The sequence below is a fragment of the Paroedura picta genome, chromosome 3 (assembly GCF_049243985.1).
Source record: "Paroedura picta isolate Pp20150507F chromosome 3, Ppicta_v3.0, whole genome shotgun sequence".
Taxonomy (NCBI): Eukaryota; Metazoa; Chordata; class Lepidosauria; order Squamata; family Gekkonidae; genus Paroedura; species Paroedura picta.
The window spans coordinates 165,490,930-165,516,134 of NC_135371.1; the positions used below are offsets into that span (position 1 = coordinate 165,490,930).

General features: G+C 48.1%; 1 protein-coding gene across 2 annotated transcripts in view; it reads right to left on the reverse strand.

Annotated features, from left to right (window-relative positions):
* Positions 1-25,205, reverse strand: part of ITGA5 (integrin subunit alpha 5) — a 90,015-nt gene that overhangs the window by 22,632 nt on the left and 42,178 nt on the right. For both annotated transcript variants that reach the window (XM_077329255.1, XM_077329256.1), the window contains 13 exons: positions 24,040-24,163; positions 20,149-20,210; positions 18,387-18,432; positions 17,191-17,319; positions 15,952-15,996; positions 15,007-15,050; positions 12,230-12,286; positions 10,220-10,272; positions 9,696-9,904; positions 6,178-6,369; positions 5,186-5,231; positions 4,001-4,108; positions 1,574-1,629 (listed from right to left, as the gene is read on the reverse strand). In XM_077329255.1, the coding sequence (XP_077185370.1) occupies positions 1,574-1,629; positions 4,001-4,108; positions 5,186-5,231; positions 6,178-6,369; positions 9,696-9,904; positions 10,220-10,272; positions 12,230-12,286; positions 15,007-15,050; positions 15,952-15,996; positions 17,191-17,319; positions 18,387-18,432; positions 20,149-20,210; positions 24,040-24,163 (1,171 nt within the window). The remainder of the gene's footprint in view (positions 1-1,573; positions 1,630-4,000; positions 4,109-5,185; positions 5,232-6,177; positions 6,370-9,695; positions 9,905-10,219; positions 10,273-12,229; positions 12,287-15,006; positions 15,051-15,951; positions 15,997-17,190; positions 17,320-18,386; positions 18,433-20,148; positions 20,211-24,039; positions 24,164-25,205) is intronic.

The window sequence follows — 25,205 nt, forward strand, 5'->3', positions numbered from 1 at the left end:
TTTAAAATCCCCCCCCCCAAAAAAAGCTGCACTGGCCCATTATAGCATTATACATTTTCATCTCGAAAAGAAATTGGGGAAATAATATTTCCAGACAGCGTTGACTTGGCTATCATCCAATTTCACCCCCACCCCAAACCTACACTGGCCCACAACATCAATGGCCTTTTCACATTAGAAGCCACAGGATCTTTATAACTTTTATTTAGATTAGATGGAAATGAAACCAGCGCTTGTGGGAGCTGTTTCAGAATTCCCCGGAGAACCCAGTAAGGCTCAAACATGCAATGAATGTTCAAGAACTTTCAGTGTGGAAAGAGTTTCTAAAGTACCTTCGGTATGCCACCCCCCCCCCCCCAAACGTAGGTTCAGCCCTCCTAATTTTGTTGTTCCTGCTCTCTATCTCCACAGATTCAGGGGAGAAGAGAGTCCTAAGGGGGGGCTACAATGGGCTAACAGGAAGAGAGAGGAGGGTGTTGCCTATCAATAGGATTTGTAAGAAGCCCCCCTCAAATGCACACAAGACGACAAGCTGTTTTTTTATACCCCGCTTTTCGCTACCTGAAGGCATCCCGAAGTGGCTTACAAATCCTCTATCCTGCAAGGTAAGTAGTTGAGAGAACTCTGAGAGAACTGTCCTATGAGAACAGCTCTAAGAGAACTGTGACTAACCCAAGGTCACTCAGTTGGCCACACGTGGCAGAATGGGGAATCAAACCGCATTCTCCAGATTGGAGTCCGCTGCTCTTAACTGCTACACCTCACTGGCTCCCATAGGAACGACAATCCCAGAGAAACAAAATCAGGGGTTTGTTTCATACAGTTTTCACTTTACTTGTGCCCTGGTGTCCCTTTGTGGGCTTTTTCATCTGACCTTCCTGCTAAGGAGCTCAAAGGGGCATACGTGGTTGTTTCTTCTTCGGTCTCTATGCTATGCTGTTGGCCTTCCAGAACAACTGCTGAGGGGATGAGTGGAGCTGGACCAGATGGCCCCGCAGGACACTTCTCCTTTTACCCTGATAGCTGTGAGCTACGTGGGACGAAAAGCCAGAAGGCTTCCATGGTCAAGTGGGGATTTAAACCGGGGTCCCCTGGATCCTAGTCCGATATCTTAACCCAGGGTTTCTCAACCAGGGTTTCGTGAAACCCTGGGTTTTCTTGATGGCTCTGGAAAGGTTTCCTGAATGGGTGGAAATTAATAATTAAATTTGTTAAACACTTATTGGGGGGATATGAGCAAATACGATCATGTTGACCCACCCAACCCTCCCCAAATGGCCAATGATGGGCCTGGAAGGGGTGGGAAGGGCCCCAGGTGGGAGTGTCCACAGCTATACTTCTTAACCCTATTCTGCACGACTGCACCACTTCTGGGGTTTTTCAAAGCCTGAAGAATGCTTCAGCGGTTTCTCAATGGTAAAAAGCTGGAGAAAGGCTGCCTTAACCACTATATCACGCTGCCTCCAGCTGGTACCCTCCTTGGACTGCCATCTGACTATAGCTGCTCCTGCAGACTGTTCCTCCCAGCCCATCCCATGTTTCTCTTCCGAGTCCTGTCCCCCACACTACTCACCAATGGAGTCTGGCACATGCTTCCCAGATGCATTCAGGCAGAAGCTCAGGTTGATGCTGTTGAGAGACAGCAGGAAAGAGGGGGGGGAGAAGCAAGGGAATACCGTCAGAAACCTGGGGAAAACAGCGCTACCTAGTGGTCAGACTGAAATAAGAACGCCCCGAGTTTGCATCCTAGCTTGATTCTCTCCGGGTAGCCTTGAGAGGGTCACATCTTCAGCTAGTCCTTGTGTAATGGGTGTGATCGTTTTATGCCTAAGCTCCTTGGAATGAAGAGGGCGTTTAGCACTTTGCAGGGGAAACTGGGAGCCAGGAGGGAAACCGCCCCTGTATAGCCGGAGCTGGACACCAATTTTACCCAGCAGCCTTAAGAAGGGTGGGGAAAACACACTAGAGCAGGGGTAGTCAGCCTGTGGTCCTCCAGATGCCCATGGACTACAATTCCCATGATCCCCTGCCAGCGTTTGCTGGCAGGGGCTCATGGGAATTGTAGTCCATGGACATCTGAAGGACCACAGGTTGACTACCCCTGCACTAGAGTCTTCCAACTTGAGCATGAGGGTCCAGGGTAGCACAGGAGAGGACCCCAGGCCCAAATGGCAGCTGCTACCAGAAAGCTGCTGCAGAAAATTAACATGCAAAAGCAGTCAACCATATGTTATTGTATCAACCATTGTATAGAGACATTCAGCCTCTATGCATAGCTCCAGCCTTATCGGTTTCTCCCAGGCAAACCCCTGATGAATTTGTTCTTCTCCTCCTTTTCTCAGATTGTTTTAATGAAACACCTTTAAGGTGGCCAAAATTTTGCACGCTGGTATGCTCAAACAGGGAACCAGCCAGTGAAATCTTTTGATTCATTATTTCTGCACCAGTGAAATCCGGCTATTTTGTGGCTCTGAACATACTGCACCTGGCTCTCTCCAGGTGTCAATCTGGGATGACAATCGCAGCAAAAAAAAAGACTCATTCACTGATGGATCAGTTGAACAAACTAGATTATTGCAGCTGGGGATTCTGCAGAATGGGAAGCAGAGCAGCAATGTGCAAAGGGGAAATCACTTCTGGCCAACTCAGACCTTCCTTCCAGCTGTGTGGGTCCTGGCTGCGTCATCACTAACATGCTACAATCCCCTAATTTGTGGTCAGATTGGGCTGGTGGCCAGGACCATCAATCTTCCCCTAAGTGGCTGAGAAACCCAAAAACACACAGTCTATAAACACTGCCCCCCCCCCAACACAACATTCCTTTAATAACTAGAGGGGCCATTCCAGCTCCCATAAGACCTGGGCATTGCAGGACTCATTTTCACATTATGTGCCTCACACAGAGACTAGGGGTGTGCATTTGGATCAGGGGTAGTCAAACTGCGGCCCTCCAGATGTCGATGGACTACAATTCCCATGAGCCCCTGCCAGCGTTTGCCAGTTTGGTGTAGTGGTTAGGAGTGCGGACTTCTAATCTGGCATGCCGGGTTCGATTCTGCACTCCCCCACATGCAGCCAGCTGGGTGACCTTGGGCTCGCCACGGCACTGATAAAGCTGTTCTGACCGAGCAGTAATATCAGGGCTCTCTCAGCCTCACCCACCCCACAGGGTGTCTGTTGTGGGGAGAGGAATGGGAAGGCGACTGTAAGCCGCTTTGAGCCTCCTTCGGGTAGGGAAAAGCGGCATATAAGAACCAACTCTTCTTCTTCTTCTTCTTCTTCTTCTTCTTCTTCTTCATGGGAGTTGTAGTCCATCGACATCTGGAGGGCCACAGTTTGACTACCCCTGATTTGGACGGTTTTAACCTCCACTGAGACTCCCCAGTTCAGTTCGGGACCTGAATTGCTTCAGCTTTTGATTTGGGTTCGCAAATTTGCCTGACAAACAGGTGACATCCCCCCAATTCAAGCAGGTCGATAACCTGCCATTTGCCAGGTTATCGATTCAGGTGACATTTGGATTCCCCGAATCAAGCCGAATTCCAGCACCGAACTGGGTATCGGATGATTCAGGTTAAGCCAAATCAGGTTCAGGCCAGGTTGACTCAAACCTGAAGTCTGAACCTCAAAACTGACATCTCAACTAGAGACCATCCTAAAACGGTCTCTGTGTGATGACTTAATCCCTTGACTGTAATTTGTCAGTGTCCCTATTTGCTAGTGCTTCATTATATGACAGGTGGACCAAGGGAGGGCATGGACTGAGAATCTGCCCCTGGCACAGCCAAGAAACACCACAAATTAATTTGTTGAACCCCTGCCCATGGAACAAGTGGGTTGAGGCATGCAACCCACTGTAAGGACACCTTCCTCTGCTAATGGTGAATTGCAGGTGCCCTATGTCTTTTTCTGCAAGGTCAAAAGACTACAGTTCCCAGGATTCCCTGGGGACTTAATACAGCTTATACACTCCAATATGGCGCTCCCTGCAACCGCTCACCAGGCAACAGCGATCCCCGTGTCCTCCAGGATGCACGCTCGTTCTTCTGGGTTAAACATGGCGGGGAAGATGCTGAGAGTGGCGGTGGCATGGACTATGGGGCGTCCCCTGAGAAGACAAGAAAAGTGGTAGAATCATAGAATCATAGAGTTGGAAGGGGCCATACAGGCCATCTAGTCCAACCCCCTGCTCAACGCAGGATCAGCCCAAAGCATCCTAAAGCATCCAAGAAAAGTGTGTATCCAACCTTTGCTTGAAGACTGCCAGTGAGGGGGAGCTCACCACCTCCTTAGGCAGCCTATTCCACTGCTGAACTACTCTAACTGTGAACATTTTTTCCTGATATCTAGCCTATATCGTTGTACTTGTAGTTTAAACCCATTACTGCGTGTCCTTTCCTCTCCAGCCAATGGAAACAGCATCTTGCCCTCCTCCAAGTGACAACCTTTCATGAGTGAGAGACATTTTGAGCAGCAAGCATCAATGCCAGGCTGGGGAAAGATGGATCTGGGACCACATCTTTGATACATCATGATGCTGGAAAGTGACATCAGGTCACAGGTGAATAAAGGTTACCCCTTTATAGTGTTTTCAAGGTCAGAGAGGAGAAGAGAGGAACAATGGTGGTTTGCCATTGCCTACCTCTGCGTAGCAACCCCATACTTTATTGGTGGTCTCCCATCTAAAAACTAACCAGGACTGACCCTGCTTAGCTTCCAAGATCTCAACACAAAAAAAGAAGGTTCGCAATAGAATACCAACAAGAAAACAAGGCACCTATCCAAGGCAATATTCTTGTTCTAACCATATATATCCAATTTTAATATAATTTTTATATACCTAAAGAATCAACCATAACGGTTTCTAGATAATTTCCGTTTTCAATCTCTCTCCTTCAGTGGTTGAGTCCTCCAATATAAGATCGTTGTAACAATAGTGAAAGTTAATCAGTGTGGAAAAATCCAACACTTATATTGGAGGACTCAACCACTGAAGAAAAGAGATTGAAAATGGAAATTATCCAGAAACTGCTATGGTTGATTCTTTAGGTATATTTTAAAAATGTGTTAAAATTGAATATATATGGTTAGAACAAGAATATTGACTTGGACAGGTTCCTTGTTTTTCTGTTAGCTTCCAAGATCTCACAAGATCAGGCTAGCCTCGGCCACCCATGGTGCTTACCTGTAAACCATTGCTCGGTCTACTCCAAAGGCCCCCACAATCAAATCTGCAGGACAGAGGGAGAGAAAAGACAGCTGAGCTCAGGAAATCTTGGCAGGCTATTTTCCAGAGGAGAGCTCCTATGAAGAAAATGAACTCAAGCATCCTGCGCTAACATTTCCATCAGCCTGGAAGTCTTACCACTTGCATCCCAAATGAATACGCTAAGGGGAAAAATAAATCACTCTGCATGTGCTCAGAAGTCCTCTCCTTTGCTGCTCTTGCAGAAGAACGGGTGAAGTGGTGTTACAGCAAGAGGCATGTGCAGACTCTCATCAGGAGAAGACCACAGAACTGATGAGAGACAATTCTATGATTCTATGACAATGTTGTTACGAATGAGACTCATCGGGGTTATTTCCTATAAGGACGGCAACTTGCACAGGGTCTTGGTCTTTTCCACCACTGACAGCTCACGCAGCAATTGCTTTTAGAATGTAATGTTTGAGTCACAAGCCCCCTTGGAAACAAGGTAGAAGGGCAGGGCAGCATTCGTTTCCCCCCTCCACAGACTTCTCCATGCAGACCATGTGCTCTATGGCAGCAGTCCCCAACCTTTTGAAGGTTGAGGACTGAATCCGGGGGTGAGGAAGAGCTGGCTGCCGCTCATGCACGTTTTCACCACCAGGGGGCGCTAATGTGCATGCTCGGCAGCTCCACGCATGCGCGTTTGTGTCCACCGGCCGCGCCTGCCTCTTCCCCCCCCCCTCTAGCAGCAAGAAGCTAGCTGGGCCGCGAGCAAAGCAGCCTGGTGAGCTTCTCACTGTGGGGAGGGGGGGGGGAGAGGCAGGCGTGGCCGGCCGCGGCAGCGGCCTGCTACCGAGGCCTTCGCGGCCCGGTACCAGGCCGCAGCCCGGGGGTTGACGACCCCTGCTCTACGGCCAGTCTGTGCTTTCAGCTCTGGCCCGTTTCTGTTTTTGATGTCCCAAGTCAGCTTTTTACGTTCCCCTCACCTGGATAGCCGTTTCCATCGAGGTCCTTGGCCCCACGCATGGAGAACCCGAAGAAGTCGGGGGCGTGGCTGTCCGCCCATCGTCCCTGCAGCTCCTGAGAAGGCTTGGGGTGCAGCCCTTCAGGCCGGCCGTTGTACACGTAGACCACGCCCTGCTGGTCCTTGCCGCCAAACGGAACGCCGATCCCCACATCTGCAGGAACAAACGCCAGGGTGAGTCCCAGGCTCAATCAGAAAAGACGAGACGGATTGACTCGATAACGGAAGCCACAGCCTTCCGTCTGCAAGACCCGAGCAAGGCTGCTAAGAATACGATGTTTGGGAGGCCCTTCATTCACAGGGTCAGAAGCGACCGGACAGCACGTGGCACGCAGAAATATGAGGTCAGTCGAGTCATTGCAGCACACAGTTTGGGCCGCCGCCGAAAGCAGAAAGAGAGTGGGAGTGCTGAAACCAGACAATCGACCACAGCGGTCACAGTGAAAACGAAATTGCCCCATATCAGTCAGACCACTACTTCCTCTTGCTGGAACTGGCTACCCCAGCCTTTCTCAACTTTTGTACCGTTGAGAAACCCCTGAAACATTCTTGAGGCTTCTAGAAGCCCCAGAAGTGGTGCGAAGGTGCAGAACAGGGTTGGGAAGCAGAGCTGTGCACACACCTAACTGGGGCCCCTCCCCTTCCCACCCCCTCCAAGACCATCATTGGCCATTTTGGGAGGAGGGGGGAGTGGGTCATCATGGCCATATACGTAGATTCAAGTGGGTAGCCATGTTGGTCTGACGTAGCACAACAAAATCAGAGTCCAGTAGCACCTTTAAGACTAACCAAGATTTATTCAAGGCGTGAGCTTTCGAGTCGGAGGAAGGGTGCTTGCACTCGAAAGCTCACGCCTTGAATAAATCTTTGATGGTCTTAAAGGTGCCACTAGACTCTGATTTTGTAATGACCATATATGGTCACATCACCCAATTAATGTTTAATGAATTTTTAAAAATATATCGACAATTAATTAATTCCCACCCATTTGGGAAACCCTTCCAGAGCTGCCAAAGAACCCCAGGGTTTCTTGAAACCCTGGTTGAGAAAACTTGGTCTACCCTAGCCAGCCAAGATCTTATGCATGGAGAGGTCTTGACTCAAATTTGCTCCCCGGAGGTGAAGTCAAATGTTACAAGGTCTACTCCCCCCGCCCTCACGGGAACAGATGCAGCCTGGGAGTGCCGTTCTTAGATCTTAATTCTCCGGTGCATGTGGGTCTGGATTCATATCAGGACACTGGTGTACAGGAAGAGCAGGTTTAAACCATTTTTCCTCTGTTTTCTTCACTGGAGAGCTGCCACTGGAATCACTGGGAAAGTGCCTTGTGAAACCCACTGGATTTTTCTGGGAATTGTAGTCCATGGACATCTGGAGGGCCGCAGTTTGACTACCCCTGGGGTAAGGTTTCCCAACGAAATCTTCGCTGTACAGCCCTTGCTACCCTCGAAGAATGAGCCAGTGCATTGCTGTAATGGGAAAAAATTCCTCAGCACAACATTCGTGGCCTTTTCCTCTCATGTGCGGTTTTCCATGTTCCATTTAAACATCTTCATAATAAGCACCCATGATAGTCCTGCGTCCTTTGAGAACGACATTTTGTTTGGAATAAACTTTTTGCTTGGATTGAACACGTGCATGTACGAACTGGAACCCTAGTAGTGATCCTTTCCGACTCATCCCTGTACACGGAAGTGTGAAACTCCTCAAAAGCAAAAAAAAGCAGTGAGCCAGGGGCCGGTTTGAAGAGGTTCTTCTGTCTTATTCAGCAAACTGCTCCAAGATGGGTCCAGGCAGAGAAGATGCTGTGGGAACAGCAGTTGGAGTATCTAACCAGCAGATGGCAACAAGAGAACAAGTCAGGCCTCCCTAGGCTCCCCGCATACCTAAGATGAGACGTTTCTCATGCTTGTCAGAAACGATCAGCCCTGATTGTGTACACATATGGATTAGAAGAACCCATACGTGGCCCATAAATAAGCACTGGGAGGGGGGCGGGGTCTGAGGGGAAAGCACTTTTTTACGACTCTTTAACCACATTGGTTTGAACACAACATGGGCAACTAATCCATGTTATCTGGAGTATGTGTGCTATGTCCAGGGTGTGGGTGCTCCAGCCTGCAGTCCAAATCGGGCCCCCTCTTCCTTCTGATTCAGCCCGAGAAATTCTCTCCGTGTCTGATGTTAAATTTACTCCAACCTGCTTTTGGTCTGTAGTCTTCCTCCCTTGCCTACCCCAGTATAGCTGGCTACATCAGCCAGCTGTCAGAAGCGGTCCTCAGATGGCTCAAAGAAAGCCCGTAACAGGAATTAGGCAGATCAGAGAGGAATCGATCTTTCAAAATGAAGGCCTCTAATTCCTTAAGATCGTTGGTAGTTAGCTAAAGGCCCCTAAGACATACAGACGTTCTAGTTTTGCACACATCGTTTCAGGAAAACATGTTGTTGAAACGTTTGCCATCCTTTTTAATTATTTTCGTTAGCAGCTGGAAAAGCATCTGCCATTAATCACTAACCTTCACATATTTATTCCCCTTATGCTTTTGTGAATGGCAACTGAACCCAAAGGACGCATGAACTCTGTTATTATAGCAAGGCATTATTTTATTGTGACAAACGTTATTATGCTTGGGATAGCTTCATGATGCTGTTTACTAATTTACTGCTAATTTACTCTCGCCTTACACTTGCACTCTGATGTTTCCCTTTTCACTGTCTGAGGAAGTATGAATGCGTACAAAAGCTCAAACCCAGAATTTAAAAAATTAGATCTTCAAGCTAGCATAATTCAGAAACACTACTGTGCTATGAGAAAAACACCAATGTAAAGTTTCTGGAAGAGATTCCCTAGTGTCTCTCTGCATGAATGCCTGCTCTTTCCTTGCTTCTGCTGGAAGATAATTTTGCTCTCTCTCTCTCTCTTTCTCTTGTACGTCTGATGGGATTATCTGGTCACTTCCAATGGAGAGATGAAGCCGAAGTGTTTGCTCTCAGAGGAGAAGGATTGGAAGGAGGTACTGTGGATGTTATATCTCTCTGCAGGAGTGCCATTCTGGGCTGATTTTTAGCAATCACAAGGCATACCTAGCATAACCTTGTGTACAAATAAGGGAACGGGCTCTGTTGAGTAAAACTGTTCTCTTCACGGGGAGGGGCAGCCCTGCGTGAAACGTGCCTCCAGTTCTAACTCCCCCCCAAAACATGGCCCCTGGCTCTCAGAAAATGCCTGTTTAAGCAAAATATAGATTTGGCGCCTACTGTAAACACAAGAAGGCTCAAACTAATGGGTTGTTCAGCGGAACCTGCTAACAGTCGAACAAATCTTGAACAGCGAGCAAACAAAACCCAGACGGACAAACGTCTTTTGCAGAAAAGCGGCCAGCAGTCTGACCTCTCCCTCTCCCGTGCATGTGGCCCCTACTTGCCCATGCATGAATATCCTTTTCCTCCCTCCCCATTACCTCTCCCAGTGCTCCATACCATTGTAACCATCCTGGTCGAGGTCTCCCAACGGTGCAATGGCACTGCCGAAGCGACCAAACTCCTGGGGACCGGTGAGGAAGGCTGACGCGGTGGGCTCCATGCCGTTCGGCCCCTGCAGGTAGATGTAGACCTTGCCCACCTCCTGCACACGCCCGTCTTCTGTTTTCTCCATAAACAGGGGGGCGCCGATCAGCAAGTCATCTAGGCTGCAATGAAGGAAGGAGAAGCGGCACCCTAAATACCCAGTTTTAGAGTCAAAAGGTATGCAGGTCTTTCCCAGAATATGAAAATCCTTACAGAGGGGAGAGCACTGGGACTTAGCTAATCAGGCACATATGCCCTAGACTTGCTGGTAGCATTCTGCAGTTCGGCTTCACTGGGCCTTTCTGCTCCCCTCCCCGTGTCACACCCGTTCAATCCCTTTCGAGATCAACTGGATTCCCAGCCTCTCCCCCTTGCCAAGGAGGACGACCCATACTGCCCCTTAACCTCTACCCAGATCGCCCCATCTCTGCACTCACCCGTCGCTGTTAACATCAGTGGCAGCCACAGCGTACCCAAAATAGGAGGCCATCTGTGGGAGGAAGTGACATGCAGGGGTGAGGGCAGGAATATCATAGAATAGAATCATAGAGTTGGAAGGGACCTCCTGGGTCATCTAGTCCAACCCCCTGCACTATGCAGGACACTCACAACCCTATCGCTCATCCACTGTCACCTGCCACCCCCTTGAACCGCCACGGAATCAGCCTCTCAGATGGCTACCCAACCTCTGTTTAAAAATCTCCAAAGATGGAGAACCCAACACCTCCCGAGGAAGCCCGTTCCACTGAGAAACCGCTCTGTCAGGAACTTCTTCCGGATGTTTAGACGGAATTTAGAATCATAGAGTTGGAAGGGACCTACTAGGTCATCTGCTGTAACCTGACAGCCCTTTGAACCTCCACAGAATCAGCCTCTGCTTAAAAATCTCCAAAGATGGAGAATCTATCCCCTCCCGAGGAAGTCTGTTCCACTGAGAAAGCACTCTAACTGTTAGGAACTTATTCCGGATGTTTAGACGGAATTTCTTTTGAATGAATTTCATTCCATTGGTTCTGCTCCATCCCGCCGAGGCATGACTGCATGGACTAGGCAGAAAAGGCACGCATCTGTCCCTCAAGACCATTCACTCATTCCTTTCAAGGCCGCTTTGTCATGCTATTGACCAAGCCCTTTGGTATTGTGACATAAAAATATAAATATTTAAAACATTTGTTATAAATATACATTTTGCATATTTCTATACCACCTCCCCAGAGTCCTGGCCTAAGGGGAATGCTGGTTAAAATAATATATCGTCAGTATAAAAACCAGACGCCATTTGAATGATCCATTGTTTCTAATAACAAAAGGGCTGCTTCCTGTGCAGTTGAAAATAGTAATACAGTGGGGCCTGCAATCCCTTCAATTTAGAGGTATCCAAAACTGGAAGACGTTTCAGGTGATTTGACAAAAACAAAAGGAGTTAAAACACACACAATGAAATCTGAGTGGCATCATGGGTTGCTATAGCAACTCAAAATGGCGGCTGACATGGCTGAGGTCGTCACCATGAGGAGATGGTGGTAGCAAGGAGGGGAAGGGCAGTGGAGCAAAAAATGCAGTGGGAGAAAACATGTTTTTTTCCTTATGAATCCCCACAAGGTCCCCTTCTGCTTTTCCTAAATAGGATACCAGTTCACCAGAATCGCTAAATTTCTGGGGAACCAACTGTGACTAGGCCACAAGATCCCTTTCTTCAGGCTTCTCTACCTTCTTCACAGGACAGAAAATGCATCCAGGTTTTGTAGGAGTAGGAAAGGAAGCCTTCCCCTTTTCATGCTATCTCTACATAGCTAGCAAAATCTGAATGCCCGACTGCGTATATCATATATGCTAAAATTCTACACCAAGAAAAGCCTCCCCCTGCAAGCTGCAGAACATAAACCACTGAAATAAAATTTGCACAATCCCTTGTACTTTGCTAGTCAAGGGGTGGAGCTACATGGGAAATCTTATTCAGCCGCTTCTCTGGCTTCTGAGATCTCAGCAGACATGCTGGACACATTTGAACACATCTTCCCAGTCATAAGGGCTAGAAACTCATCCTTTTTCTCTTTCACTTTTTTAAAAAAGACGCAAATATCTTGATGAGACCAAATTCTCTGCTCAGGGCCTCAATTTGATATAATCCTGCAAGGGTACTGAAACAGACACAGCCTTTTCTAAAGGTCCCATTTGGTGTGAAGCCAATCTTGAGGTGAAGCAAATGAGCACCAAGGAAGGATGCGGTCCTTAGCAACCATTACATGCCCTTGCTCCTCACAGCCTCAGAATTGGCTTTGTGTCAATCAGAAGCTTTTAGCCCTAAGTCAGTGCTGGCAACAAACACATCAGCACAAAAAAGCAAGGACAACGATTCTGGAATGAAGGAACTGGGCCGAGCTTGGTCGCGCTCTTACATCAAAATCCCCTTTCCCAGCTTCAGGACGGATTATTTAGCTGCTCACCTGTTCTCCCGAAAAGTTGTACAGCGACCGGATGTCACTTCCGTTTAGAATTGTGACCTGGAGAAATGGAAAGAAAGACGAAAGTCAGGCAACGATCCTGTCGCAGAACTGCGAGATGCCGTCACCTTCATGCGGTCACACGGAACACACAACCTGAATATTAGGGAACAGAACAGAACTGTGGCATTCTTGCTTTGTCTTGCTTCTTTTCTAGAAGAGAGGACTGAGGACAGGCGCTATGCTACAACTCTGAAAAATTGTTTTATCCCTCAATTGCTAGAGCAGTGGTTCTCAACCTGGGGGTCGGGACCCCTTTGGCAGGGCAAACAGCTTGGCCGGGCGGGGAGGGGGGGCACCATCCACACAACAGTCTTGCGGGGTAGATCGAGAGAGAGCGTTCGTCTGTCTTGAGCAGCAGAAAAGAGTGAGATCGGCATGGTGGGACTGGAGGCAGAACTGAACTGAGAAACCCCAGAAAAAAACCAATTTATATACCATCGTGAGCAATTAATCTTCACGCCAGTTTCGGTTTAATTTCTGTGAAGGAACACTTGCCTAATTTTACGGTTGGGGGGTCGCCACAACATGAGGAACTGTATTAAAGGGTTGCGGCATTAGGAAGGTTGAGAACCGCTGTGCTAGAGTGTGCTAGAGAGCCAGTTTGGTGTAGTGGTTAGGAGTGAGGAGTGCGGACTTCTAATCTGGCATGCCAGGTTTGATTCTGCGCTCCCCCACATGCAGCCAGTTGGGTGACCTTGGGCTAGTCACAGCACTGATAAAGCTGTTCTGACCGAGCAGTGATATCAGGGCTCTCTCAGCCTCACCCACCCCACAGTGTGTCTTTTGTGGGGAGAGGAATGGGAAGGCGACTGTAAGCCACTTTGAGCCTCCTTTGGGTAGGGAAAAGTGGCATATAAGAACCAACTCTTCTCCTTCTCCTTCTTCTTTTCGTGCTCCACTCCATATAAGTCTATTTCTGAAAGGGGGGAATGCCCCTGGAGAGAAAGCTACCTGCTTTAATCCAAGATCCCTCCCATCTTTTCGCGACTGCGAAAAGGGGGTAATAGTTGCTGTTAAGATTTATGCTGAATTATTTATACGCCACTGCCCACTTGAGACTGAACTATGTGGTATTCTCAGTTAAGAAGATGTCCGTTAGAGATGTCAGTTGGCAGACGTCGGCGCTGAAGTGATCTCGGTTGTGAAAGTTCGCGTCTGGTGCTCTTAAGAAATAAAAACACACAACGTTTTCTTCACATCCGGCCTTGTTCCTTGACGGGGGCGTAAGGCCACGGTGCCAGAGCAAGAACCACCACACAAAAAGACTGCTCGAGCACACTGATGCTTTTGTGGAAAGCCGGGTTGAGGTTGCCTTATTGAGAAAAAGAATTTGGTCAGAAGAGGCCGTGCGCACGCTCCGAATTTCGTCAGGGGAAGGTGCTTGTGGTTCCTCTCAGGTCATTCTGAGGGATACCAGACAGGTCATGGGGAGTTCACTGGGGGAAAGAGCTCCAAGCAGGAACTAAAGTTATCGTCTCTCTCTCTCTCTCTCACGGTCCATGTCCGTGTCGTACTTGTGAGACAAACAGAAACACAGCCCTGAGTAACTGCCTCAACATCATGAGCTTGTTCTTGGCCACCACCATACAGTCACAAGGAAATCAGATTTGTTCGGTTTGGGGCTGGTTTCCTTCCTGTTAGAAATGCACCGGTTACTATGGCAACTGTGGGGTCGACAATAAGTGTTCGGCCTGACAATGGAAAATCAGGGGTGGGTTGGAAGGAGACAACAGTATAGCATGTAGAAATGGGGAACTGTGCTCCTCATGTTGTTTGAGCAACCGGGATCTGCCCTGGGCCTACAGCTTCCCAGCTCAAAGCTTGGTAAACTCACCCTTTTAGACCTAGGAGTGCGTTGCAAGAGATTTGAGAGAAGGTACATGTTGGAAGATCATAGAATCATAGAGTTGGAAGGGGCCATCTAGTCCCACCCCCTGCTCAACGCAGGATCAGCCCAAAGCATCCTAAAGCATCCAAGAAAAGTGTGTATCCAACCCTTGCTTGAAGACTGCCAGTGAGGGGGAGCTCACCACCTCCTCAGGCAGCCTATTCCACTGCTGAACTACTCTGACTGTGAAAATTTTTTTCCTGATATCTAGCCTATATCGTTTAAACCCATTACTGCGTGTCCTCTGCAGCCAACGGAAACAGCATCCTGCCCTCCTCCAAGTGACAACCTTTCAAATACTTAAAGAGGGCTATCATGTCCCCTCTCAACCTCCTTTTCTCCAGGCTGAACATTCCCAAGTCCCTCAACCTATCTTCATAGGGCTTGGTCCCTTGGCCCCAGATCATCCTCGTCGCTCTCCTCTGTACCCTTTCAATTTTATCTACGTCCTTCTTGAAGTGAGGCCTTCAGATCTGCACACAGTACTCCAGGTGTGGTCTGACCAGTGCCATATAAAATGGGACTATGACATCTTGTCATAGATCAGTTATCATAGATCAGTTATTATGTACTTTCACCACACTGGACAGTGGTTCCCCCCACCAAGCAAGCACGGCACTCTCTGCTATGTGCAAAAGCAGGAAAAACTCCCAACGGCTTCATTTGCGGCAATGCCCAGATCTTACACTGTGGTACCCAAAGCATTTCCAAGGAGGCTTTTCAGTCCTGTGCTATTTTGTCATTAGATTTACGTGTCAGGTATCTTCACATGCCTTAATCCCAATGGGTTTGCCCTTGTTAAATGGAAGACATAGGGGATAACTCTTACATAGCCATACGTGAGGTTTCCTTTTGGAACGCCGGCCACGAAATCTGCAAGAGAGCAAAGAAAAAAGGCGCTCAACAACCTCAAAAAGGACCAACAGAGCCAGAAAAGTGCCACCCATCACAGGACACAGTGCATGGCACTGTGGACAGCCTGGACAGCCAAAGTAAGTTTCTAGTCCTCTGGTAGAAGAAAGAAAACTTGGCCACAAATGAGAAATTATTTACAGGGGAATGTCTGGGAATTCCATAAAGTTTTCTTGACATTATCCGATATCATGAATCCCCACCACTGACCCAATGCTCTCGCAAGGGTTCTAACCCCACATCTACTATCTCCCAGCATTTTCCCTCCCCAGCTTCTAGTTAGAGGGTATATAGAAGGGGTCCCCAATCTTTTTAAGCTTGTGGGCACCGCGGAGGTTCTGACAAAGAGCGATGGGTGCAGCTACCCAATGGCTGCCAAAACAGAGCTGCCACAAATGGTGGAGCCAGCAATAAAATGGTTACCACAGGGCACTTTTAGTCAAACTATGAAAATCTTTGTGCTGCGCTGAATGCTGGTGCCAAAGCAACATGTTAAAAAATATGTGCAGTCTATCAAATCTCTGGTGACCAATCAGAAGCCTTAGTGGGTAAAAAGCTGGCTTCCGGGGCACATTCTCTTTCTAAAAATCCTTGGTGAACACCAGGAAAGGCGTCCATAGATGCAATGGTGCCCCTGGGCACCACGTTGGGGACTCCTGAGACATGGTTTACCATTTACCCAAATCCACGTGATTGCAAAATATCTCATGCAAAATTTGCTTGTTTGACTTCTGACATTCTTTCCAAAGAACACAATGTCTATGGAGCTTTCCAATGATGCCTAACTCTGACTCTATGAAAGCAGTGCGTGCATGCACTAAACCCCACTGACTGCGCATGCTCTCGCTCAGATTAAAGGTACCTTCAGTGGCGTCATTGCTGAATTCACCCACAGCCACGGAGTAGCCTAAAAACAAAACAAAAGACACAACATGATTTTGATGAAGATTTTCACCATTGTTCCCCCCACCCCACCCCCACATATATATTCCATGTTTCCTTCACAAAGGACAGCACATATGGATGGGGTTTACCCCCATCTTTCTCTCACAACAACCCTGTGGGGTGGGTTAGGCTGAGAGGACATGGCTGAATGAGAGCAAGTTTTGTAGCCTCGTCTAAAACCTAAGTCTTCCCACTCCAAATTCGGCACGCTAACCGTGATGTCCCATTGGGTCACTGGCAAATACACCTACTAGAAGCCCCAGGAAGAGAAATGCTCATTTCCCAGTGTGTGTCGCAGCATCTCAGGTTGTCACAGGTACCATGATGCCAAAGAGGCCAACTGGGACATCCCCGAGAAGCAAAATCCTTAAGATTTTCTCTGCTTTTGCATGCTCTGGGAAGTAGAGTACAACCTTGAGAAAAATAGTACAACTAGGTTTCAGGGTCCTTCAGTGGAGGGTGACTGCTGGAGGTGATGCACCAGAAAATTATCTCTTGCACTGTGACCCATAAACGAAAGATAACACAAAAATGCACAGATTGGAAATCAACTTGTCTCTGCCTGATCAATCTACAGGGCAGGGCTCAGCAGTAAAAAGGGAGGGGGAACTGATAGGTTGGTGACAGAGCTGTATGTAATAATGTAAGGCCACTGTTGTGAGCTACTGAGGCCACCTCTGCGTACAGGATGAGTCCTCTTCTGAGATGTGCCTCAAGCTTTGGCAACTGTCATCACTGCCTACTGTGAGTGGCTAGGGATTACTATCTGTGAACCCCACCCACAAGAGATATCAGCTCTGCTACTCTTTCCCCAAGAGCATCCTGCAGGGTGGAACTGAGGAGAAATCAACAGCACCCGATCTTGCAGACTTTTTGCACTTTCACACTTCCATTTCACACTCACTCCTCCAAATGGTCCAGAGCTCATTTTTAAGAGGGCCCATGTTTTTTAACTGAGCAAGGACTGTAAGGCTTCACTTACAGGCTTGTTCCCTTACCAACCAAGAGGACCCATGATTTTTAACTGAGCGATGACTGTAATGGTGTGACACATGCCCGAGATGTGGATCCAGGATGCCTACCTACCCCCAGGGAACGGAAGAATGCGAGGCCGCCGGCACGAGACGCAGCAGTGTCCCGTCTTCCAAACACTCACCGAGGTAGCTGTCGTCGGCGCTGAAGTGAGGATCGGAACGTGTGGCAAGCTGGCCTTGAACCACCAAGACTAAATATCCGGGGTCATAGGATTTCTCGATGGCATCCTGCGTTGCTGACAGGACTTGGCCTGGACAAAAAAGGAAAAGAGGTCATGGCGCCAGGCTGAATTTGTTTGGGGGGAAATGACAAGGGAGCACAGGAAGGGGCTGAGAGGGGAGTCTCTCTATAAAAGGAAGCTTGCGCTCAGTTATGTGCACACAAACGGGACAAAGGAGCACAGGAGGGTTACGGGATACCGGGTAAAGAATTCAGTTAACTGAGAATGTCTTTAAAATATATATATATTTTTTTTAAAAGCTCCTAGCCCAGGCTTTCTCAGCCAAGGTTTTGTGAAACCCTGGGGTTTCTTGGTAGCCTTGCAAAGGTTTCCCAAATGGGTGGGAGTTTATATATATTTTTTAATTTGTTGAACATTTATCGGGTGACATGACCCACTCATCCCCTCCCAAAATGGCCAGTGATGGGCCTGGATGGGGCAGGAAGGGGGGGGCACTGGAGGGGCATGTCCACAGCTATGCTTCCCAACCACATTCTGCATGATTGCACCACCTCTGGAGATTCTCAATGCTAAAAACGGTTAAGAAAGGATGTTCTAGCCCTTATGATTGACAACGTAGGGTAAAATGGCAAGTCCCCACAGTCCTACTCCTCTCCTTTCATGGCCAACCCATCCGACCAAGGGTCTCATGTCAGGCCACACTAAATTACAGCTAGATTACGTCATCATTATTATTCTAATATTTTATATACATATTTTATTTCTAGCAACAGCTTGATGTAGTGCTTAAGAGTAGCGGCCCTGGAGAACTGGGTTTGATTCCCCCCCCCCCACTCCACATGCAGCCAACTGGGTGACCTTGGCCTAGCCACAGTCCTGTTAGAGCTGTTCTCACAGAGCAATCCTCTTAGAGCTCTCTCAGCACCATCTACCTCACATTGTGTCTTGTGGGGTGAGGAAAGAAAGGTGACCGTAAGCTGCTTTGAGACACATGAGGCCTGCTGGGTGACTGTGGGCTCGTCACAGTTCTCTCAGAGCTCTCCCAGCCCCAAATTTTTCTTCCTATCTGATATTATTCTCTGTTCAAAAGAAGGTTTGGGTGTAGCGCAAGAGATAAGACACAGAATGGTACTCACCTTGCCAGAAATAGCTCCCAGGGCCACCAAGGAGGATCCGCCCAGACTGCAAAGGGAAAGGAATGTGTTAGATCCCAGGGAATCCATCCCTAAATCACTCCCTGGCATCGTATATTGTTTTCTTGCCCTTAGTGTCTTCACCATAACCATGAAAAGGGGGCTGTGGCCCAGTGGTGGAGTATCAGCTTGGCATGCAGAAGGTCCCGGGTTCAATCCGCAGCATCTCTAGTTGAAAGGATATGGTGGACTTCTGCCCAATACCCTGCCTGTCTTACTAGACAATACTGGCCTCAATGGACCAATGAATTGATTCAGCCTAAGGCAGCTTCAAGTCCTTGTTCACCATACTGCCCATGATGTCACTGTTTCCTTTGCTGTCTACCCACTGACACTTTGATCATTTTGCCTAGGCCAGGGGTAGTCAAACTGCGGCCCTCCAGATGTCCATGGACTACAATTCCCAGGAGCCCCCTGCCAGCGAATGCTGGCAGGGGGCTCCTGGGAATTGTAGTCCATGGACATCTGGAGGGCCGCAGTTTGACTACCCCTGGTCTAGGAAGTCACCCTTATAGGTGTGCATTAGGCTTATCTGAACCAACCTCCCCCTGAGAAGTAACTTATTAGACAGCAAATATATAAATGGGGAAATATATAAATTTAACTCCCACCCATTCAGCAAACCCATCCTTGGCCATCAAGAAACCCCAGGGTTTCACAAAACCCTGGTTGAAAAAGCCTGATTTACAGGATTGTTATTTTTCTTGAATTTCTTGTTAGAATCATAGAATCATAGAGTTGGAAGGGACCTCCTGGGTCATCTAGTCCAACCCCCTGCACAATGCAGGACACTCACAACTCTATTGCTCATCCACTATAACCTGCCACCCTCTTGAACCTTCACAGGTTCTCCCCAAATACTATAACTCCAATGCAGCTGATGGACAGTAGGTTCAGAACAGACAAAAGTAAATACTACTTTATAGAGAGTTATCAAAATGTGGAATTCACTGCTAGACGATGTAGCAATGGCCACGGGAATAAACACTTTAAAAGAGGGATTAGATAGATTCATGCATGATATGTCTGTCAGAGGCTATTAGCCATAGTGACTGAGGGAACCTCCATGTTCAGAGGCAGTCAACCTCTGAATCTCAGGCCATGCCATAGGAAATGAAGGCAACATCAGGGAAAGGTTTTGGCCTATATGCCCTGTTGTTGGCCTTCCAGAGGAACTGGTTGGTCAGTGTGTGGAACAGGAGACTGGACTAGATTGACCACTAGCCCGATCCATCAGGGCTCTTCTGATGTTCTTATTGGGGAAGGCCTTGGCCTCTGTGCCCTATTGTTGGCCTTCCAGAGGAACTGCTTGGCCATTGTGTGAGACAGAAGGCTGGACTAGATAAACCATTGGCCTGATCCAGCAGGGCTCTTCTTATGTTCTTATCTGGTCCCACTGTTAGGGGCCTCACTGCTTGTGTGCCCCCCCCCACACAACTCACACACTTAAATGAATGACTGAGCCAACCGCTTCAAGGACACGTCTAGCAAGTTACTGCAGATATTCTCACAGTCCCCGCATGGGCGTAATTCAATTTTAATTTGCAGTCTGGGAATGCAGGCAGCTGCTGTATGGGGGCGATCCCAGTGTCCATTTTATTCTTTTATGAGCAGTTCCCACCCAGGGGGAGGGGGGACTCCCATCCCTGCTTCCAAATAAAGCCCCCATTAGTAGCCACGTTCTCATCAGGGACTGGCTACTTACCTTTGTAAATTCAGCACTGAATCCACCCTGGCAGTAACCTTGTCCAAGAGCAGAGTTCAGGTCTAAAGAAAGGGAGGTGGGCCATCAGAAGGGCTGGTCAGTAGCAGCACAGAATATTTCATGAAGGCACGATACATTTCGCTTGAAAGTGTGCCTTGCACAACCACAAAATAATGCATGAGTAATACTTTGGCCACCTCATGAGAAGGAAGGGCTCCCTGGAGAAGAGCCTAATGCTGGGAGCGACAGAGGGCAAAAGAAGAAGGGGACGACAGAGAATGAGGTGGCTGGATGGAGTCACCGAAGCAGTGGGTGTGAACTTAAATGGACTCCGGGGAATGGTAGAGGACAGGATCATTGTCCATGGGGTCGCGATGGGTCGGACACGACTTTGCACCTAACAACAACAACAAAGACATCAATCTTGACCTGGATGGCCCAGACTACCTTGATTTCACCAGTTCTCATAAGCTAAGCAAGGTCAGCCCTGGTTGTTACTTTAATGGGAGGACACTGAGGGTTGCTTTGCAGAGGCTGGCAAGGGCCAACCACCTCGGCTTGTCTCTTGCCTCAAAACCCCGACGGATGCAACCAAACGGCACTTCCTACCAACACCAGACCTGGACTTTTAACTTGGTCTAAATAAGCTTTTATTTCTCAGGTGTGCTACAGATGGGTTCCATCGATGAATCAATTAGTCTATCAGGCTGCTGTAAAGAAGAGAGTTCTGGTTACAACTTGCCAGGAGTCACCAATGCTTAATAGATTCAAATGGGAAGCTGTGTTGGTCTGAAGTAGCACAATGAAACCAGAGTCCAGTAGCACCTTTAAGGCCAACAAAGATTTATTCAGGGCGTGAGCTTAGCTGTCTGATGAAGAGTGCTTTGAATAAATCTTTGTTGGTCTTAAAGGTGCTACTGGACTCTGATTTTACAATGCTTAATAGTTTTACTAGCATAGTTAACTAAGTGCTTAAAAACAAAGTAGGCACTTTACAGGGATAAGCACACATTTGGCCTACTGACACACCTGTTTATCTCCAGAGCACAATTTACTTATTTACATCTTTCCACCCAAGTCAACACAGAAGTCCTGACTCAATGCAAACAGCGGGGCTGTGGAAATGCCCTCTTTCCAAAAACTTGAACACCGCCACTCAAGGACGCTGCAGAGCACAGAAAATGGGCCCTTGCCCTTATCACTCCATATAGCCAGTCTTCCAAAATGCAGAAGACAGACCATGTATGCAAGGGCCCCAGTACCCCTCATTTAAAAACAAACAAACTGTAATCAGGGAATTACACAACAATGGGGAACTCCATTTGAGAAAGGTGGGCTATAAAAATAAAATAATCATCTTCCCTCGGAAGCACAGCAGCTTTACTTAGTAGCCATGGTCTCATACACTTCCCGGTTAAAGGGGGTATGGAGACGTTACAAAGGTGACCTGACTCCAATGGTAACAAGAGAAAGAAATTTTGCTTACAAAAATAGAAGCACACGTAGGTACTTATTGTGAACAGATAAACTAGTATCTCTAGGTACTAATACAGCAATAGGGAGCTCTATGCTGCCTCGGAGGAACAGGCTGTCATAAGAATGAAAGAGGAGTCCCGCTGGATGAGACCTGTGGTCCATCTAATCCAGCATCTTGTTTTGCACAGTGGCCGGTCAGCTGAGCTGAAGGACCAACAACAAGCGCACAGAGGCCAAGAAGACCTCCTGGCACTGATATCCACAGTTCCCCTGGTGAAGGAAGAACCGATTCACAAAACCTTATACCCTCGACATTTTGTTGGCCTTTAAGGTAGTACGACACTCCAATCTAGCTCTTCTCCTGGAGACCAGCACAGCTATCCTCCTGGAACCATGGTTCATTCATGAATCTGTCTAATCCCTGTTTATAGAGATTCTAGCTGGCCCTCGTGATCCTAAGATGGGCAGGGAAATAGTGCTTGAGACTCAAGAGGGATATTCAAATGTCAGTGAAACCTGTCTCTTGTGGCCTGCCTCTAAGAAAGCGCTGGTTCTCTCTTAGGATACTCTGTGGGTCATCCTGTCAGGGATGCCTGCCTCCAGGTGGAACCTGGGGATCCCCCAGAATTACAGTTTTTCTCCAGACTACAGAGATCTGTTCTCCTGGTGAAAATGGCTGCTTGTACTCCTCAGGCTCCATCCTCAAATCTCCAGGACTTTCCCAACCTGGATCTGGCTATCCTACCCCCACGCCCCCTGCCAGTGGCCAAAGGGGACCTGGCGATCCTATATCCTATGCACATTCAGAGAAGTGGGTGTGGGAAAAGCAGCTACTATTTCCTTTGGGACACCCTGGAAGCTGGCTCTGCAGCCTTCACCAGCCCCTACTCCTAGCTCAAGGAGCTGTGTAGACCAGGAAGAGCAGTGCTTGATGGGATTGGTGGTCCCCACGCAGCAGGGCTGCAGGGAGGGTAGTCAGTGAACTGGCAGGCACCGGCATGAGAAGAAATCACAGTGCTGGATCCAAAAGGTAGGAAGGAGGGCAGCAGAAAACAGAGAAACGCTATTTCGAGGCTCTTAGCTGTGGTTGAAGCTACTTCCTCCCTGGGGTCTTGCAAGACAGATTGGCTTCCCAGACAGTCAATCCTGCTGGTACGTACAAGTGAATGAATCATTTGCATGACTCAGTATTTCCAAACAGAGTGGTGTAAGAGAACTGCTAAAATGCCATGTGAAATTGCGGGGGGGGGGGGGGGGGGAGAATTAAAGAGTCTTCCTGCTGCATCTCTGCATGAGTCACTGTGCTGGCTTGAGAGTCTCCTTTTTTCATAATAGTATTTTTTTTGTTTCCAGAAAGATTACCAGACAGAAAACAAAAATAAATTCTAAAAGTTTAAGCCTATTATTATTTAAAAGATATATAAATGGACATACATTTTGATTCCCCCCCCCATTTCTCTTAAATTCTTGACATAATTCTCACCGTCTCCTCATCGTCACATCTTAATAACTTGACCATTTATCAAAAACGTGTGACTCCTGTATTGATAGTTTAGTTATCGCTGTGTATTCCATTACACATCAAAGTATTTTCACAACTCCAGAATGGATATTAAAACAGAGAACCAGCGTGGTGTGGCGATAAGGGTGGCAGTCTTGGATCTGGGAGAGCCAGGTTCGAATCCCGACTCTTGGGCCAGTCACACACACTCATCTTAACAAACCTCGCAGGATAGTTGCATGAGGGGGAAATGGAGGAGAATGATGGAGGCCATTTTGGGCTGCCCCAAAACTGGGGTATAAATGGAACAAATGAATTGGGGGGAGAGGGGGTGCAAATGAAGCAGAACTGGAGCAAAAGGTGCAGGGGCTGATGCAGCCAGGCAGAATGGGACCTCTATTCCTCTACAAGCCTTCATGGAACAAATGCTTACAGCCACCATCAACAAATGCCCATCTCAACCCTCACTTTACCCCAAAACACAGCAAGGCAAATTGAAATGAATCCACATTAGATCTTGAGCATGTATCCTGACGGGTTTCTTTAATCTATTTCTTGAGGAAGATACAGCACATGTGGTACCCACTGCTGGACTCTCCAAGCACACAGTCAGCTATCAGGAAAAGCAGAGGTGGAAAGACAATGGGTCTACAACTAGCGGACCATCAGCTTTTTGCTTTGGCCTCACTGACAGCCAGCACGTCTCCCTGACATCCCAGGTTCTCACTGCGCATCGCCAGTCAGCTGACGCTTCTGGGATGCTACACAGCCACACCGACTTGGCTTCCAAACCATTTCTTCAGCGGTCAAAAGCAAAAGCAGAAATAAGCTGCCCAAGCTCTGAGATCAGCTGGAAGCCAACATCGTCCGCCCGCTTCCATACCTGCCCTCCTTAAGCTCCAACCCTCCATTACCTGAGCGGCAAGGCGCGTATTCCACAAACTTGGTAAAGTTGTTGACCGAGAGGTAGCAGGTGCCCACGACCTCGCGCTCCGGCTCTTCCTTGTTTGTCCGCCAGCTGTACAGGGGGGCACAAGCCTATGGAAAGAAAATCAGTCCCGGTAAGCAATGATAGCCTTATCTTGGGTGATGCAGTGGAACAGGCTTTCTCGGGAGGTGGTGGGTTCTCCTTCTTTGGAGGTTTTTCAAGCAGAGGCTAGAGAACCATCGGACAGAAATGCTGATTCTGTGAACTTAGGTGGTAGATTGTGAGTGGGTGGGCAGAAGGGGTTGTGCCAGTGCTTGGCTCTTGTGGCTCTTTCTTGTGTGCCCGGATAAATGCCAACCACCACTTTAGGATCAGAAGGTAGACTTCTTCCAGGCCAGACTAGCCAGAGATTCTGGTTTGGGCGGGGGCATCATCTGGGTATGGAATTAGGGTCAGGTAGTTATGAATTTCCTGCATTCTGCAGGGGGTAGGTCTAGATGCCTCTGGAGGTCCCTTCCAACTGTATGATGCACCAGAAGTCACCCCTGCCCTATCATCTTCCAGAGGCTAAAAAAAAAATAACTTTGTTATCCTGACTGTGCTTTTCCACGCTGGGACTGTGCACATACATGCCGGCCAGTAGGTAAGTGCAACCCTGTTTTCATCGTAAGTTTTCAACACTGGAACTGAGCATGATAAAGCTCACCAGCCAGCCTGCACAGATGCAGTTCCAGTGTGTGCTTGCACAGAAGACACTTGATGAAACACAGTTACGGGTACATGGAACCTTGTTTTTCTGCAACAGCAGCCACTACCCTCTTTCTACTAGGATTATTCCATGGCCGCTCATATCTCCCAGTTTCGCCTTCTATCAGCAGCCAGCTTACAGTAACGGTGCTCAAAGGGTGCACCGGAACACACTAGGTGTGTTTCAAGAGTGGCTGAAAACTGCCTCAAAAATTAAGCCACCATATTCGATACAGTCTCCACTCTGTGCCCCTCGGATGGGTTATATCCTATGCTAGTGGTCCCCAACCTTTTTCAGGATGTGCATCCCTGCTTCCCTCTCCCCCCCCTCCCTACAGTAAGATGCTTGCCGGGCCGCAAGCTTGGTAAGTTTCTTAAGTAAGTTTCTTACTGCGGGGGAGGGGG